This window comes from Chelon labrosus (assembly GCF_963514085.1).
Source record: "Chelon labrosus genome assembly, chromosome: 18".
Lineage (NCBI taxonomy): Eukaryota > Metazoa > Chordata > Actinopteri > Mugiliformes > Mugilidae > Chelon > Chelon labrosus.
The window spans coordinates 16,296,706-16,314,117 of NC_140351.1; the positions used below are offsets into that span (position 1 = coordinate 16,296,706).

The 17,412-nt window shown below is 41.0% G+C and overlaps 1 protein-coding gene across 1 annotated transcript; it reads left to right on the forward strand.

The window, feature by feature from the left end:
- Positions 1-309: 309 nt before the first annotated feature.
- On the forward strand, positions 310-17,031 carry vps41 (VPS41 subunit of HOPS complex). Its single transcript, XM_084566056.1, has 28 exons — positions 310-500; positions 805-843; positions 4,447-4,554; positions 5,994-6,071; positions 7,967-8,041; positions 8,977-9,039; positions 9,125-9,190; positions 10,663-10,782; positions 10,860-11,006; positions 11,095-11,161; positions 12,804-12,901; positions 12,979-13,108; positions 13,243-13,358; positions 13,456-13,574; positions 14,150-14,231; positions 14,392-14,484; positions 14,592-14,719; positions 14,813-14,957; positions 15,046-15,087; positions 15,173-15,223; positions 15,318-15,455; positions 15,537-15,591; positions 15,668-15,808; positions 15,895-16,031; positions 16,195-16,294; positions 16,393-16,437; positions 16,525-16,604; positions 16,714-17,031. Exons 1-28 carry the CDS (start codon positions 480-482, stop codon positions 16,792-16,794), a joined length of 2,565 nt encoding a protein of 854 aa, XP_084422182.1. The 5' UTR covers positions 310-479; the 3' UTR covers positions 16,795-17,031.
- The last annotated feature ends 381 nt before the right edge of the window (positions 17,032-17,412 follow it).

The following is a 17,412-nucleotide window of genomic DNA, read 5'->3' on the forward strand; positions in this document are numbered from 1 at the left end:
TGTGAAGAAGACATGATTTGTGGACATACGCACCTTTACTTGGCACGACTTTGCAGGCTTCAGCCGAAGAAATGGACATTTTTTTACAAACGTTCTGCCTCAAACATGAAAGAAATGAAAGGAAAGTTTAAACGGTTTAAATATTTATCTGGTTTAAAGACAAAAATAATACAATAATGGTTAACATATTTCAGTTTTCACCTGCCCTTATTTGTAAATTGACTTCTCCACCTCTCGATTCGACCGTTGCCGTCGCCTTCCAGCCTGGACAACTCCAATACCCACAATGCCTCACGGCGTTGATTCAGTCATGTGATTTAACTTATGACAGGGAGCAGGCTTCCGCAACAAACAAATCTTATTTATTGGGAGTTTTTGACATCAAGCAAACATTTAGCGGAGATTTAACATGTGTTTTGCAAACGCGTATTGAGCTATTACAACTATTCTCTTCGGATTTAACAAAATCTTATATCGCAATGGCGGAAATGGAGGAGCAGGTAAGCTCAACATGCTACAGCTAGCCAGCTAATGTTGATGTTTTTAGACATAACTGAATTGAAATCAATTAGAAATGTATTTGGGAATATTGTCAGCTGCGTTTTGGATTTGTGCACACTGTTAGCTAACATTTCTATAGCAGGACATGAGACATTTGGGATGTTACAGCTTTACAGTGATGAACATAAACACCAAACCTCTTTAGGAATTTTGCAGCTTAAATTCACATACATCAAGCTTACTGCAATAAGTGATGAGTCTTATCAGTTTGTTTTAAGCAACTCAATATGTGCCCTTATTCAGGGAAGAAAACCAAGTGAGGAATGCACGGATGAGTCTGAGGTAAGAAACACAGTGGCATTATTATTTTGTGCTGCTATTTCCTTTCCCCCTAAAAAGAGACAGACCTAAAAATGTCATGCAGTTGCACCAGTGCGTCGATGAGGAATCGAATCATCGGTGCCAGGGGTGTGTGTAGTTCTGTCAAGCATGGCTGATTTTTGAACTCAAATAAAGCTCTCTGCCCACTGAAAGGACTGTGATACATAGCCAGCCTTTATCAACACAGCTGTATCCCTGAAGGATCTTTGTCAGATTTTGAGAGGTGTCAAACACTCATGAATTACAGATAGCTTTCCAGATCCATCAATATTACGAGTGAGCTTCGGCGTGTTACAGTACACCTGTGCTTCGGAGAATCACACGTGGGCTAAATAAAATATAGCATTACACATCAGCCTGGCAGGAAGGGGAATTTGTCTTTATAGGAAGCAGAGAATATAATAAAATATATGGGATGGGCTGCATTGGACACCTGCACCTCTCTCAAGGAAGAGTGAGGTAAAGGAAAGTAGAACATTTCCAAGCTTGTGAACAGAAAGAGCTCCTACGTGTTGTTTTCTGTCTGAGCACCATGTATTCTGTATTGTAGGACACAGACAGTCGCAGGGAAGCAGCACCACATACTGGGATTGTGTGTCTCCTCCAAGTAGCTGCACACAGCTCATTACTTATTTGCTTAGAGAACTGTAATACTGTGTAGCTGGCTTGACGTCGGCTGCCGTCGCTGCTGTTGCAGGCTGACAGCAGCCTCGCTGGATAAAGGCAGCGAGGCCCTGTTTGCTGTACACTCTGCCTCTCACAGAAAAAAAGAATGAGCGGGGTAACAATTTGTCAAAATTGTGGCTCTTGAAAGTCAGAGGCATACACTTCACCACCTTTGCAATTTGTCCTGACTAGTCTGATACAGTGATAAGGCAGGTTTGTGAGTGGTTGCGCTTGGTGTTGTTTTCATGAAGTTTCCTTCAGTGGACCCAAACCCGATAAACAATGGGTACGAACAGTATATTAGTACTCTGACTTTCCTCACTCTGTGCCTGAAACAAAGGAATTACATTCAAACTGGAGAGAGCGAGGAGTGTGAAGCTTTGTCTGCTTTAAAAAGAAAATCTATTCAACCTTGTGAAGTTACAATAATCACAATATTTAGAATACGTCAGTCCAATCCTTGCTTTATATGAAAGAGTGATTGTCTTAATTCTGTCGCAAAATATGCTAAATTACACCCCACAAGTTCTTAATTAATGTGTATTTACAGCCATAAACTCTGAAATTACCCTCGCATAAACTCACTCCCCAGTTCATAAGGTACACTAGTGAAAATGAATGCATTTTAATAGAACATCCCTGCACTAAATCATAGCTTCATGACTGCTATAATGTTCAATTTATGTTGAAACAGCATCAGAAACGTGGTCATTCAACGGCATGGTCACTTTGGAGGATGTAGTTTGTTGTGCTGTTAAATTTGATTGAATTAAACACCAAAGTGTTTCTGTTATTTAGCCTAGCCCACTGACGAAATCAAAGCAATAGAAACATGTGTCAGGACAATACGATTCAATAGTACTACAAACCACAACCTCCAAAATGAAAACACAGATGAATCAACCGCTCTCTATCTCTCCATTATTTTAAACAAATGCTAAACCTTCATGATGCTAACATTTATTTTTATAAGGCCTTTTGTTAATCCAAAAGAAACAGGTCTAACCTGCAGATTGTAGTCCCGGAGGACCTTCACTAGTGAATCTCTGAGTAGTAGTAGCCCCAGTAATGGGCAAAACATCCAGTCACAAAATGTTACCCACAACACAGATAAAGGAGGGTCATAAAGTGCCTTAACGAGGCATTGGACACTTATTTGTGCATTCATTTATTCAGTTTTCGCCTTTAATTTTTCACCTGTGTCCAGGTTGTGTTTAAGGCAGAGAGGCTGTGTGACGTGTCGATGCATGATGGTCTTAATTTGAGCGCATCATGCCCTTTTTTGTCATCCTGAATGTCAGTTACTATGGTCCTCAGTGTTCAAAGGAGAATGTTGTCCCCGATTGAGACAAAAGAAATGGTTCAGCCTGTTGCGGTTCAACAACCAATTGGCAAAGAAAATGGCAAAAACGTTCACAAAATAAAGGCCAGCTCAGTAGTTGACAAAACAAAGAGCAACTTACAAGAGATGGCAAAAGTTTTAAAATGGGTAGTTTCTCTCTGGGGATGAAGTTTGCCTTTGTTGTTTGATACGCCTTTGAAACCCGTGACAAATGCCCTCGCATCAGAAATCTCACAACCAGAATACACAGGAAATAGCCTAGATATGGCGTTGTTGAGTGGGAAAGAATTGTTTTTGAAAATAACATTTTTTCCACGCTGTTGTCCCCCACCTCCAACCCAGTAGCACATAATGGCAGACAATGTTTTGAGTTGATGCACCCTCTGGGCAGCCACAGACTGTGCAGCATTGGTTATAAACTGAATTATGAGTAATATTCAGGCTGTGACTGGCCGCAAATGTTGACTCGTGCTGGAGAGTGTAACACAGTAGAATACCATAAGTTTGCTTTATGAAAAGACTAAGGCCATGTATCTCACTGGGGATGGACGGCCTCATAAAAAGATGAAAAATAAAAATGTATCCTACATTTCATGCAAGGTAATGAAAATTTGCCTTTGGACATTTATCTCCTTATACACATACGTGCACATATACAGTAAACACTCCAGCTTCCCAAAACGGATTAGTAACATATTAGTTGTTGTTGTAGGAGTGCTGCTGAAAACTATGTAGGAACCACTGCTCTAGTTTTAATACAGTAATATTGTATGTGTACATGTAAATAAAACTGACAGATATTCTGTGGTTACAGGTTGTAAAATGAGAGGATTTTATTGTTTGCATCATTATTTAGAGATTAAATTTGTGCTTTTAAGTCTTGAACATGCCCATGAGATATTTGAATAGCTCCCACTGGACTTTTGAAAACATTTTCTCAGCAAAACAGACATAAGAACCAAGAATATGTAACGCATGACGCTATAAGTCCCTCAGTTAATTGCATGAAAATATCACAGTGCGCTGAATGTATTTCTTCCTCAAAATACACTTCAATATCTTATTTAAAGTCATTTTTTTAAATCTCTGTTTACTAGTCAGCATTCTTCCTTTTGGCTACCTTTGTTTTAACACATTATTACATTTGTCTTGTGCACTATCAACATCAACTTTCAGTCAGTGGAACAAACGTATACATATAGAATATGTAGAATTTGTCACGCATGTTTTCTGCATCGCTGCATGCTTGCATACAAAAAAACAACAATAGGGACCCACTTGTAAAAAATCCTTGCTCTACAGAGCCATCTAGTGGTGAAAAAACTAACAGTTTGCCTTTAAGTTAAGTTGCATTGGAGACGTGAAGTTTTTGCAAAACTTCAGGTTTGAAGGCAGAGCACAGTGTTACTTGAAGAGGTCACTGCATGGACAATTTCAGCGAGGGCTTTCTAAAAGCATTGTCAGCTGTAAGATTTCTGAGGGGACACTGTTGTTATGAATACCTTTAAGAAAATGTTGCAGTGAGAGCCCACTTAGGAGACTACTTTCTCAAACAGGAGGAGGACAGCGAGGAGGAGCCCAAGCTGAAGTATGAGAGGCTCACCAATGGAGTGACAGAAATCCTCCAGAACGACGCAGCCAGCTGTATGACCGTCCATGACAAGGTAGAGGTTATAATCCACCACCCACAAGGGCATTCCAGTTTCAAGTCCGCCCATCTCAACTACAGATTTCACATTGTTTATGTACACATTTGAGAGATGTCATCTTCTGTTCAATCTGTAAAAGCAGCCCATTCTTTTCTCACCTCCTGCTGCTTTTCCTCTCGGGGAGGTGCATCACAAGACTCCAGGCGCCATTGTCTTCTCCTCTTTTTATTCCCACTCTTACATATTTTCTGCTCCTCTCCTCTGTTTGCCGAATGTTGATATTTTTAAGAGGGCCACTCTCGGCGAGATGTTTAATCGTCGTGGCACCGGCAGCACACTTGCACGCCTGAGCAGAGCAAAAGTCATACCCAGTTATGTCTCCTCACCTGATGTTTTATTAACCGTTATTGATTTTCATTTATTTATTTCTGCTTTGAGAATTTGCTCTCACTTTTTGTTTTTTTTCTAAACCTCAAAACAGCAACCGTGCCACAGCGAGAGACTGCTTTGCTGAAATTCTAAATCTCATCTGGCTTCGTTTATTCCTGGGATTTCTGTCCTTATGTACCTTCTACAATGCAGCTACCTGTGTGGTCACACCACCCCCCTCCGCCGTGACAAACTCCCACAGCCTTAAACCCACCGACAGCATATATTGCCTTATGTTGCCTCATATTTTAAGTGTCTGAATCGGAATTTCATTTGAACAATTCCATTCTGATAAATCCCTTTAAAAGTCGCTCCGCCTCACAAGGTTGAACCCTTTATTTATTTATTTTTGGTTATTTTATTTGGGGAGATTGCAGAGGCTCTGTCTGACATGCTCAGCTGTGCCTGTAAATATAAGCATTTCATTATAGACTGCACTGAAGCATGGTAGGCTCGCCGCACATCCACATGCTGGTCTAGAAGGGAGGGGGATTAGGAGAAGGGCACGGAGCAGGGGCTGGGGTGGAAGAACACACACTTAATCTAATGCCAAAAGCCCCCAGTTTCTATAATTTTTTTGTCCCAGTGGACTCACGTACACACTTGCACACACACATACATATGCACACATGCACTTCTGCTGAAGCACAAAACACAGAAACCAGTTGCCGCTCAGTAGAAATAATAGCTCTGTGCTGGGCAGGGAGGTGATTGGGCTGCATGGGGAGCATGGCAAGAAGTCAAATGTACAGTGCATTTATTATGCTTAAGCATTTTAATTTGAGGAAAAAAATGCCATTTCACACTGTCTGCTTTAATAAATAGGGCTTTTCCACCCCCTGCAATTTCACAGTTTTGCCTCCAAGCCCACCCAATCCCCACTCTGCCCATGTCACTGCAGCTCCAGGAAATATTATTTTTTTTTTTATCCTCTCCCACAGCCTTCATAAACACAGATTTTGTTCCAAAATCTGGAATTGCTTTCAAGTGTCTCCTGGTTTCATTTATATTTTGTCTCTCTTCAGTTTCTTGCCCTAGGTACACATTTTGGAAAGGTTTTCCTGTTGGACATCCAAGGAAACGTAACTCAGAAGTTTGAAATTGTAAGTGATGAAGTCCTTCGTGTTATAATGATTTAATTCTTAAGGTCTCCAATACATGTAATACCTCGTTAGTGGCACGTTAATTATTTCACCATCTTGGTCCATACTGAAATACGGCAATAAAATTTGGACATTCATGCATCACATGTTGAAACTACAATCAATTTGGCGATTCCGTTACTTGCTGCCATCACTCTTAACCAAATACCTGCAAAATAAATAACATTCCCATGCTTTATTTTTCAAATATAACATGTTAGCATGCTTAGCTAAGCGTGCAAACATGGTAAACTTACACTTGTGTTGCTTCTAGTAAAGCCATTATTGTTGAGAGTCATTTGGTTTGCACATTCATGGGTTCAGAGGATGAACTGTATGAACTTTGTTGTCATCAGTTCATCTTAACAAAATACTGATGTTTCCCTCCCCTGCTGTACTTGGCTAATTAGCACATGTTAGCATGCTAACAGAGTGAGCTAAGCAAGTAAACCTGCTAAATATAGTCCTCATCTTGTGTTGTTTCTTATGTTATATTCCAGAAACAAAGACGACTGTTATTAAAGGTCGTTAACCTCATTGTTACTAGTCTGCATATCTGAGAAAGGTTTATGGTGTGTTAATCTGCCCATTCTGAAGTATATCTACTATGATATTCGGACATTCGTGGTCCTCAGAGGATGAACTGTAATCGCTCTGTTAGTTATTTAACTTGCTGTCATCAGTTATAAATTTTCCTTTGGTTCAAAACCAGATTCTGCTTTCCCTTTTTGCTGTACTTTATATTTACAGCTAATTAGCAAATGTTAGCATTCAAGCGTACTCAGCGGAGTATGTGAACATACTTCATATATATTTCTGATATTATATTGTCTTGTGTTGCTTGTTCTACTGTTTACTTGTTATTAAGAGTCCTCATGTTTGAGAAAGTTAGAGAGACTATACTGTAGTTAGTATTTTAGAAATAGCCAACACTCTGAAGATTTAGAGGCATTTTCAAAGCTGCTCCAAATCGGCAGGAATATATTTGGAATCATTTTCTCAAGCTAAGAGTAGTTGTTCTTAAACATACCGAGTCTAAACAATGCCAGAATTGTCCTGTAAGATAACTGCACAATTCAAGACAGAGCACAAAGGACAAGATGTCAGTATTTAGACAAAATAATATAGTTTAGATCTCACAGGGAAGCAAGGAGACATATTTAGTTTCATTAAATTCCATGTCTGATTTTTGTCCCCATAAGTTTCTGCTTGCTCAATCTGCAGGAAATGAACTCTGAACAATAATTTAATTTGCAAGTCAAAAAAAATCCTGTAATCAGGGCTGATTTGGTCGGCACAAAGGAGCAGTTTTACATTACTGTACCTGCACTTCTGACAGCAGTGTTCCCACTGAGCATGCTGATTCAAGTGCTACTCACCTAAAAAGAACTTACTGCCAGTTATCAGTCGTTTCCTGAAAGAAACAACAAAGTTTTCCACTAAACGGAAAAGACACTGAAAAGAAGAAAAGGATTCACAATGTATACCAAATAGGCAGAGCTACTACGCTTCGGAAATTGTAGATGTATGATAAGCAAAAGTCTACACTTTAGGGATGTTTTTAAAGTGGCATTTGCTGTAATTTATTCCATTTGTCTGATCCTTTTATCTTAAGAGTCCTAAATTTAAAAGCATCAGGAGTGCAGGGACTTCAGTATTAATGCACTCTCTATGCATTGACACATATGGGACCATGCATGCATTACATACCAACATTATTTTATTTTTTTTCACCTATTGCTTTTCCTGGCATTTCACTTAGTTGGGGTAAAATGTCAGTCGGCAACATTTGGCCGGCCACAAAGATATATTCCCCCGCCTCTAAAAAAAGATGCCGTGATATTGTGTCTCCGCAGAGTTCAGTGAAGATCAACCAGATCAGTCTGGATGAAAGTGGAGAGCATGTGGGCATCTGCTCCGAGGATGGGAAGGTGAGATCTCGCCACTCATCGCCGCTGGTTACTGGTCCTTGGGAAGAGAATCGCCAATCAGGGGTTTTCATCTTCCATAATTTATCCTCAGATTCATATAACCTTATCAGCTTTAGACCTTATGCTAATGATTTGGAACTTGAGGGGGTGAATTGAGGCACTTCTTCCATAAATCAGAGCATTAACCTGGAGTTTTATCTTCTTATCTACACCCATCTTTTTTTTTTTTTTGCTAGAATTTATAAAAAGCTTGTAACAGTTTTGAAGAGCAGGGGAAAGGATTGCACTCAGATCCGTTGAGCTGTCAGTCAGCCATCATCCGTCTATGGATACCCTTCTCCATGTTCTCCGCCTTGCTGTTATCTTGTCTCTACTCATCATTACCACCATCCACCATAGATTTTTGCAGTCAAGATATGCTCTCTGATATCCCCCCCCCCCCCCCCCCCCCATACTCCCAGCCCTTCTGGTGGCAAAAACAAGATCTTGTCGCGCAAAAAAGTGGAGCACACAATTAACGTCAACGCTACAGCAATTGTTTGCCAATTCAGTTGGCTGTTAATCCCTTGAAATCTAACTTAATCCAAACTCACTGGCACGGATCAAGGCGGGAGATAGCATCAGAGTTTTATATTATGCCCCCATCTTTTTCCAGATAACAGAAAAGTGGGTGTCATGATCTCTTATAGTACATTAGAGTCTACTGTAGCCTACTGAGGACAAGATTAGGACTTGTGTTCTAAACCCTGCAGGGTTCAAAGAATCAACTTGTCCACTAATTGGCGACCCAGCGGAGAAGTAGGGAGCCAATCAAAGTATTTTCTGACCGCACTTCCCCCCGCTGGCCTCAGATAGTTGCAGAGGCAGCAATTAAAGTAGAAATCTCTGAGTTATTCACCTTTGCTTGCTGTTTTGACGCCTTGTTTCCGCTTCAGGTTCAAGTATTCGGCCTCTATACAAGAGAGGGCTTCCATGACAACTTCGACTGTCCCATCAAAGTAAGTTTTTTTTTTTTTGTTTGTTTCTTTCTCTTGTATAAAAAAATGAATTCACTCTTCTAAACAGTCAAACCTTTTTTCTCAGGTGGTTGCATTACACCCCCAGTTCAGCAGATCAAACTACAAGCAGTTTGTCACTGGGGGCAACAAGGTAGGTTTGAACAGTACTTTTTACTCCTGCGGTCATTACATATAGTTTTCGCCATTTTTAGACATTTCCTGCTGCAATAATTCATCCTGATTGTGTCCGGGTGAAACCGAATCCCGCAAACCGTCTCACTTTGGCTCGGCTGAAGGCAATGCACGGGCCTTTGTCTGGTGTGAAAGGCTCTTACTTTTCTGTCTCTTTGCTGGAGTGCTCTCGGGAGAGCTGCCCATTTTCACAAAGTGCTGTTCGCTCAACAGTGTTGGAAAGGCAATGCTTCACAAGCACGGCAAATAGATGTCATTATCAAGAGGGAACATAGTCTTAGGATTTCCGGGCGCATACAGTAATCTCTTTCCTTTGCATTGCCTCTGGTGGGTATGTCACCGCCGAAGGTGAGAAGTATTTTAGACATCAGATTTGTCATTTTGTTGCTCAGAAGTAAAGCCAGCTACCTATTACAACGCGCCCGCTACGCTACTATGAACTGCGCCGATGTGGCGTCATTGCACAGCCGTCTATAAATAAAGCATACTGACATTTATACAACAAATGTGAGGGAAAACTTTTTCCATGAAACTCCATTGTTAGTGTTACTTTGCCATTTTCTTTCAATTGGTGCTGATTCCTCTCAGTTCCAAGTTGTGAAGGCCTCCACAAGGTGCCTGTGATGAAAATCAATAAGCCTCAACGGGAGCCACATCCTGTCAAAGGAAATTCAATTTTGTCTCCCCAGTTCTTTTGTCATATCATCTCTTTGTGGAGCAAACTGTTTATTAACATAGCCCAACTGCTGAATTAAAGAGCCAACACAACCTTCTCTCGGCCTCCTTGGTAATATTATGCACTGTTTTTTTGGTGGGGGGGTCTTTTTGTATCAGTTCATAAAGTAAGGACAGTAACAATGCACGGAATGTGAATGACAGGCTTTGCCCTCTGCGGCATGTACAGAACAAGGCCTGAACAGCTGCGACTGAGGCTGTCTGTGCCACAAAAGAGACGGGACAGTAAATACATAGCATGAAAACATAACGTATTTAAATGCTTATGTCTACGCCACCCGCAGTGTCAATAATAAATGGTGTGTAACCATCATGATGAGAGTGAGAAGAATATATGTATTCATGCTTGTAATGCAATGCATTTCCAACACTTCCTTTCATCGGCCATGGGAATCTTTAAAATGACTTTTTTCTCCCACCAGTTAATGTGAAGCTTTTCCTGCTCAGATGGAGCCAAATGAACAATCTGTCTTCATTTTCTCTGCGCTTAAACCCCCTGAAGTGGAATTAAGTCTGCATATGAGGAGGAAAATCTGGTTTAATTTAAATCTATAAAGCTGCTTCATGCACTTACCAGTTCCCGTTCAATGTGCTGTTCATCTACTGCCCTCTGTAGGCGGGGCTGCACTACTGCACACCTGAGTCATTTGAAATGCTCACTGTGTGATGCTAAATGTCCTGTTTTCTACCTTCAAGCTCCTTCTGTACGAAAGAAACTGGCTGAATCGCTGGAAGACTTCGCTCCTACATGAAGGCGAAGGCATGATCACTAATATCCAGTGGAGGGCCAACCTGATTGCATGGGCCAACAATGTGGTGAGTGTTCTGTTAAAGCCACATAACTACACAGTCATACTGTACACACTATGTTTGAACACCCTCAATTCTTTTAGGGAGTCAAAATCTATGACATCAGCACAAAACAGCGGATCACCAATGTGTTGAGGGATAACATCAGTCTGAGGCCCGACATGTACCCGTGCAGCCTCTGCTGGAAAGACAACGCCACTCTCATTGTTGGCTGGGGCACCTCCATTAAGGTCTGGGTTTGTTTTTTTTGCGTGTTCAAACTATTATTAGAGGTGTATTGTTGCTGTTTTTCAATGTTATTTTCTCGTTTCTCTTCAGATTTGTGTCGTGAAAGAGCGAAATCCAACTGAAATGAGAGATCTGCCCAGTCGCTATGTGGAAATAGGTATAACACACACCACACACCAGGAATATAGTCATTTTGGTCTTCGAATATGAGACTGCACACTGTGAAATAGACAAAAACAATTATTAAACAATGTATCTGCACAGAAGGATAATTTCTGGGACATTTAGACAACGCACCCAACAGGAGGCTTCCTTCAAAAACCCAGTCATTTTTCCGGGTGTACGAGTAAAAGCAGAAACTTCAGTACTGTTGCTGCCTTGAAATGCAACTTGTGGGCTCGGATCTTATCAGAAAATTTCCACTTATTAGATTGTGAATACCACATTATAAACACAACACCACCTGAAGGCAGCATTTAAAAACAGGACCTCACATCTAGAAGTCAGACTTAATTAGATAGAGTTATTTAGCAGCCGTGACTTGGGGGAAAAAAAGGATTCTTTTGGGTTTTGTGAAGATAAAACATCAAAACACAACCAGCAGTTTTATAGAAATGTGTTAAGAATCCACAATACACCGATCAGCCATATCATTATGACAGGTGAAGTGTGTGAGCGAGATATATTAGGCCCCAAAGCTGATCTTAGAAACAGGGAAAATGGGCAGGCTGGAGGATCTGAGCGACTTTGACAAAGACCAAATTGTGACACCTCACAACTGGCTCAGAGCATCTGATAGGGCGGCTGTGATCAATACCAATCAAAAGTGGTCCAAGGCAGGAAGAGCGCTCAACCAGTGACAGGGTCATTTGTGACCAAGGGGAGCAAAGGATGACCCATGTGGTCTAATCCAGCGAACGAGCTACTATAGCTCATATTGTTTCTGATAGAAAGATGGCAGAACACAGTAGATCACAGTGTGTTTTGTGTGAGGCTGTGTAGACGCAGACTGGTCAGGGTGTCCAGGCTGACCCCTATCCACTGTAGAAAGCACCTACAATGGGCATGTAAACATCAACAGGACCTCAGAGCAATGGAAGAAGGTGGCCTGGTCTGATAAATCACATTTTCTTTTACGTCATATGGCTAGTTGGGTGCGCATGTAACACTTATCTGGGGAACATATGGCACTGGGGTGCAATAAATCAGGATCAGAATACTTTAGTAATCCTTCAGGGAAATTGTTGCAGTTGCTACCATAAAGTGACAGTTACAAGGAGATAGAGTAAATCAGCAGAGGATGGTTACATTAAGTTATAGTCGGGTCTGAAATGTTAAGAGTCACCAACGCTCAACAGGAAGAGTTATAGAGTTTGATGGCCACAGGCAGGAATGACTTCCTGTGGTGTTCTGTGGTGCATTCAGGTTGAATGACTCCATTGCTGATGGTACTCCTCAGACTGGCCACTGTGTTGTGGAGTGAGTGAACACCCCCTTGCCATTGCCATGGGGGTGTGCTTGGTTTGCAAAAATGTTCAGGTAGTGCTCCATATCACAGTCACATCCACATAAATGCCAGGTCCCAGTTTTAACAGAAGAACATGACACCCTAATGAGATCATCAAAGTTCTTCACTTCACCAGCTGGTGATTTTAATGTTGTGGCTGATTGGTGTATATTTGATTTTAGGTTCATGTTTCAGTGAGTAAAAACTTCAAAACAAGGAGAAAACAGGAGGAGAACTTCTAAACTTCACATGAGAAATATTACTAAGATTTTTTTGTGTTTCTTCTGAACAGCTTCTGCGTTTGAGACCGAGTTCTTCATCAGTGGTCTGGCACCGCTAGCAGATCAGCTCGTCGCTCTCTTCTTCGTGAAGGAAAACTCTGACCAAATGGTAACAGTGTCACTTTTAAACACACAGTATATGTCAAACTGAGATATGGAAAAGTAACCCATTACACGTGGGCGCAGGACGAGGAGTTCCGTGCGCGGCCTCGCCTCGACATCATCCAGCCTCTCTCGGAGACCTGCGAGGAAATCTCCTCAGACGCGCTGACGGTGCGCAACTTCCAAGACAACGAGTGCAGAGACTACCGGCTCGGTGAGACTATAAAAACCGCCCTCACAGAAATGTCACGCAGCCCTCTGCTGCGTACTGATTTTATTATGCACCGAGTATGAAATGTCAGCGGTAATGCGCAGTACGCGGAGGCATAAATGTATTTTCATTAACAGAGCATTCGGAGGGAGAGTCGCTCTTCTACATCATCAGTCCCAAAGACATCGTTGTGGCCAAGGAGCGAGACCAGGACGACCATATTGACTGGCTGATGGAAAAGAAGAAATATGAGGTTTGTGTTGTTGGGTTTTATGAATGCTGCTAAAGGTTACAGGCTGCAATGTCAGAGTTTAATTTCATGTCCTGTTAATGTGGTTTAACGGTGACAGGAGGCACTGATGGCCGCAGAGATCAGCTTCAAGAACATAAAGAGGCACGAAATTCAGAAGATTGGGATGGCTTACATCAATCACTTAGTGGAGAAGGGAGACTACGACACTGCTGCGAGGTAGGCGTACATGTCTTGCAGACGTGGGACATTTAAGAAGGAATCAACAATTCATTTATCAGAAGTTTGAGATGATTCAGTTAGCAAATTGCAGTGGTTTCAGTTTATATTTAGGATTACATAGGAATCATTTATTATAATGACTTTATTGAACTTTATTACAGAATGTGTAATAAATGATGGAATCTTTAAGTTGTTATCCTTAAATTACACCATGGAGACGTTAATATTCTGATGTTTCTACATTGCTTGTATTAAACTCAACCTTGATTTAAAAAAAATTATTTCCCAAATCCAAAAATTATATATCTTTCTGTAGGCTACTCCATAATACAGAGAATTTACAATTTACTTAATAAGGAATTTTAACCTTATATTAATACTCTACGTACACGTTTTGATGACATCTGTTGTGTTTTATTTGTATTTCTTTTTTATGTTTATTCAAAGTAGGAACATCCACACTAGTTTTATACCTTGGTGCCATTTGAATTGTCTCTATTCGCCACCAAAGTCAAGAAGCAGTATCTTCTTTTTTTGCTATTTGAATGATTTCCGTGCGTTGTTCAATGCAGGAAGTGTCAAAAGGTTCTTGGGAAAAACATGGAACTGTGGGAGAATGAAGTTTACAGGTTCAAGACCATCGGACAGCTGAAGGTAAGCCTTGGTGGCTGTAAGTCTTAATGACATTGTTAACAAAAGTTACTGTAGTTATATAAGACTACAAAGGAATGTGATGCATTCTCTATGGAAAGTTGTGTCTTCTTACCCCGTACCAGCTCATTATCAATAGTCATCCACCTCTCTCTGATTCCAGGCCATCAGTCAGTATTTACCAAGAGGAGATCTACGTCTCAGACCGGCCATCTACGAAATGATCCTACATGAATTTCTAAAAACTGACTATGAGGTGCTTGCACTAGTCTTGATAGCCTTTGGCCATATCGATTGTTGTTTGGTTGGTTGTTGAACACCAGCTAATAGTCTGTGCGTCTCTCTTTCTTTGTTTCCACAAAGGGTTTCGCCACACTCATCCGAGAGTGGCCGGGGGAGCTTTATAATAACATGGCCATTGTGCAGGCTGTCAATGATCACCTGAAGAAGGATCCCACCAACAGCACCTTGCTCACCACCCTGGCTGAGCTGTGAGTGATCCTAACATAAGATTCCTTTTTAAAATAAAACCGCTTATGATCCACATTCATTACATAGCTTGTTGGTGTTTGTTGCTGCTTCAGGTACACCTACGACCAGCGGTACGACAGAGCCTTAGAAATCTACCTGAGACTGAGGCACAAAGATGTTTACCAGCTCATCCACAAACACAACCTGTTCTCCTCCATAGAGGATAAGATCGTACTCCTCATGGACTTCGACAAAGAGGTGAAGAGTTGATACTGACCGAAGACATGTTAATTTGATTCACTGCTTTTCTAGTTAAGTGACATACTGTGTGAATTTATCTTGTCAGAAAGCCGTTGACATGCTTCTGGACAATGAAGACAAGATATCAGTGAGTATCTGGCGTCCTTGAATCTTGTTATGATTGTTCTGTTAAAGGATGCTGCACACTGATTATTTTTCCTTCACTATACCAGACAGACAGAGTGGTGGAGGAGCTAGCAGACAGACCTGAGCTTCTGCATGTGGTAAATGAGCGTAAATTCATACACAATAGCGCACAAAGTAAACTCAAACAGCGAGGTTAACAAACCTTTTTTTTTTTTTTTTTTTTTACCACAGTACCTCCATAAATTGTTCAAGCGGGACCACCACAAAGGACAAAGGTACCACGAGAGACAGATAGGCCTGTATGCCGAATATGACCGACCGAATCTTTTACCTTTCCTGAGAGACAGCACACACTGCCCTCTTGAAAAGGTACGTCATCCTGCCACCCATTCAAGTTCCCAGAAAACATCAGTTATTACAAGGTAATTATTCTATGTGTCTTCCATCCAGGCTCTGGAGATCTGTCAGCAGAGGAACTTTGTAGAGGAGACCGTCTTCCTGCTCAGTAAGTCTTAATTAACGTGCACATCTGATCTAATTGAAATGAGGCAAAGGAATCTAAACCAGCATGTCGCTCACAGGCAGGATGGGGAACTGCAGAAGAGCCCTGCAGATGATCATGGAGGAGCTGGGGGACGTGGACAAGGCCATAGAGTTTGCTAAAGAGCAGGACGATGCAGAGCTGTGGGAGGATCTCATCTCTTACTCTATCGACAAACCACGTACGACACCACTCACTGACGTGGACTCACTTATGCTCAACACCTGCCCTGTTTTCTTAAACCTTTTTTTTTTTTATTGATTCTAGCGTTCATCACTGGACTCCTCAATAACATTGGCACTCACGTGGATCCCATTCTGCTCATCCACCGCATAAAAGAAGGCATGGAGATCCCGAACCTCAGAGATTCTCTAGTGAAGATCCTCCAGGACTACAATCTACAGGTTAGGCCTGCTTCTCTTGGATTGACAAAAATCATTCCTATATGAACGTCTTGCAGTAAATCCTATCTTCATGAACATTATGGTATTTAGCATTTGTTTAAAATAACTGAGAGAGTTGTTGATTCATCTGATCGTTTTGGCTTTTGTTTTTCCTGTTTATAAGATTCTTTTGAGAGAAGGATGCAAAAAGATCCTGGTGGCAGACTCCCTCTCTCTGCTCCAGAAGATGCATCGAACCCAGATGAGAGGAGTCAGGGTCGATGGTGGGTGTGTTGTTTTTGTTTTTTTGTTATTTTGTTCAGCGGCAGCGGAGATGAATTGCACTGAACTCATGAATGTGTTTCTGTGCTTTTCTTTTCAGATGAGAACATCTGCGAGTCATGTCATGCGACAATATTACCCTCAGGTTAGTTCTCTTTTTTTGAAGATTATTTTAATGTTGCACCTAAAAGCTATTCTGTGCTCATTTTTGCTTCACTTGTGTGTTTTTCAGACATGGCCAAACCCTTCTGTGTGGTGGTGTTTCACTGCAGACACATGTTTCACAAGGAGTGTTTACCATCTGCGGGAACAGTAAGTGACGACCCTGTAGTCTGTATTATTCGTTGCACAACGCATCACACTATTTGTTTTCTTTGGTGTTGAGTTATTTTATCTGAGAATCTCACGTACTTTTTCCCAGATCCCAGGAGTGCAGTTTTGTAACATCTGCAGTGCGAAGAGACGAGGCCCAGGAAGTGGAATCCTTGAGATGAAAAAGTAACATGGATTTATGCGCTCACAATAATCTTACTGATGCTTTTTGTCTCATTTCCCTGTTTGCGCCCTCAGTGCATTGATCAATAAATATCCCTTTTCCTCAGCCATCAAACTGTACACTAGTAAAAGTACTTAACATGCACACTTGAAGGTCTCTGTATATTTAACGCTGTAAAGCTCCGTGCCTGTTCTGCTTGCCACTGTTAGGAATTGCTGACGAAATAAAGTCACAGGAAAACTGTCTGTGTTTTGTGTCTGATTAATACGTATCTTTTTTCTCCAATCCAGTTTATGTCAGTCCTGATTGGTCAATGAAGTAAACATGTATGCAAATAATTTAATTTAAAGTTGGGGCCAAGCTTAAAAAGCTCAGTTTAGCTTTATGTCTATTATGTAAAAAGTTCTGTGCCATCAATTTTTTTAAATCATTGAAGGGTTGGAAAGTTATTCTTTATTTAAAAGTTTTACTCCTTCCATATTAAAAATATGAAGAAAATCAAAACTTGGTGAGCTGGTGATAGATTTGAAAGCATTGTATAAATAAAGGAAAGTTCATATACAGTACATGACACTAGGCCAGAATCAATCAGCACTCAGCACATATGAGCAATTGAAAATATAG

What these genes read in the sequence shown, in the direction of transcription:
- vps41 (XM_084566056.1), top strand. Translation starts at nt 480, where the DNA reads ATGGCGGAAATGGAGGAGCAG. An exon ending in GGAGACCGTCTTCCTGCTCA is followed by an intron (nt 15,592 to 15,667) that starts GTAAGTCTTAAT and finishes TGTCGCTCACAG; the next exon opens with GCAGGATGGGGAACTGCAGA. An exon ending in TGCGACAATATTACCCTCAG is followed by an intron (nt 16,438 to 16,524) that starts GTTAGTTCTCTT and finishes TGTGTTTTTCAG; the next exon opens with ACATGGCCAAACCCTTCTGT.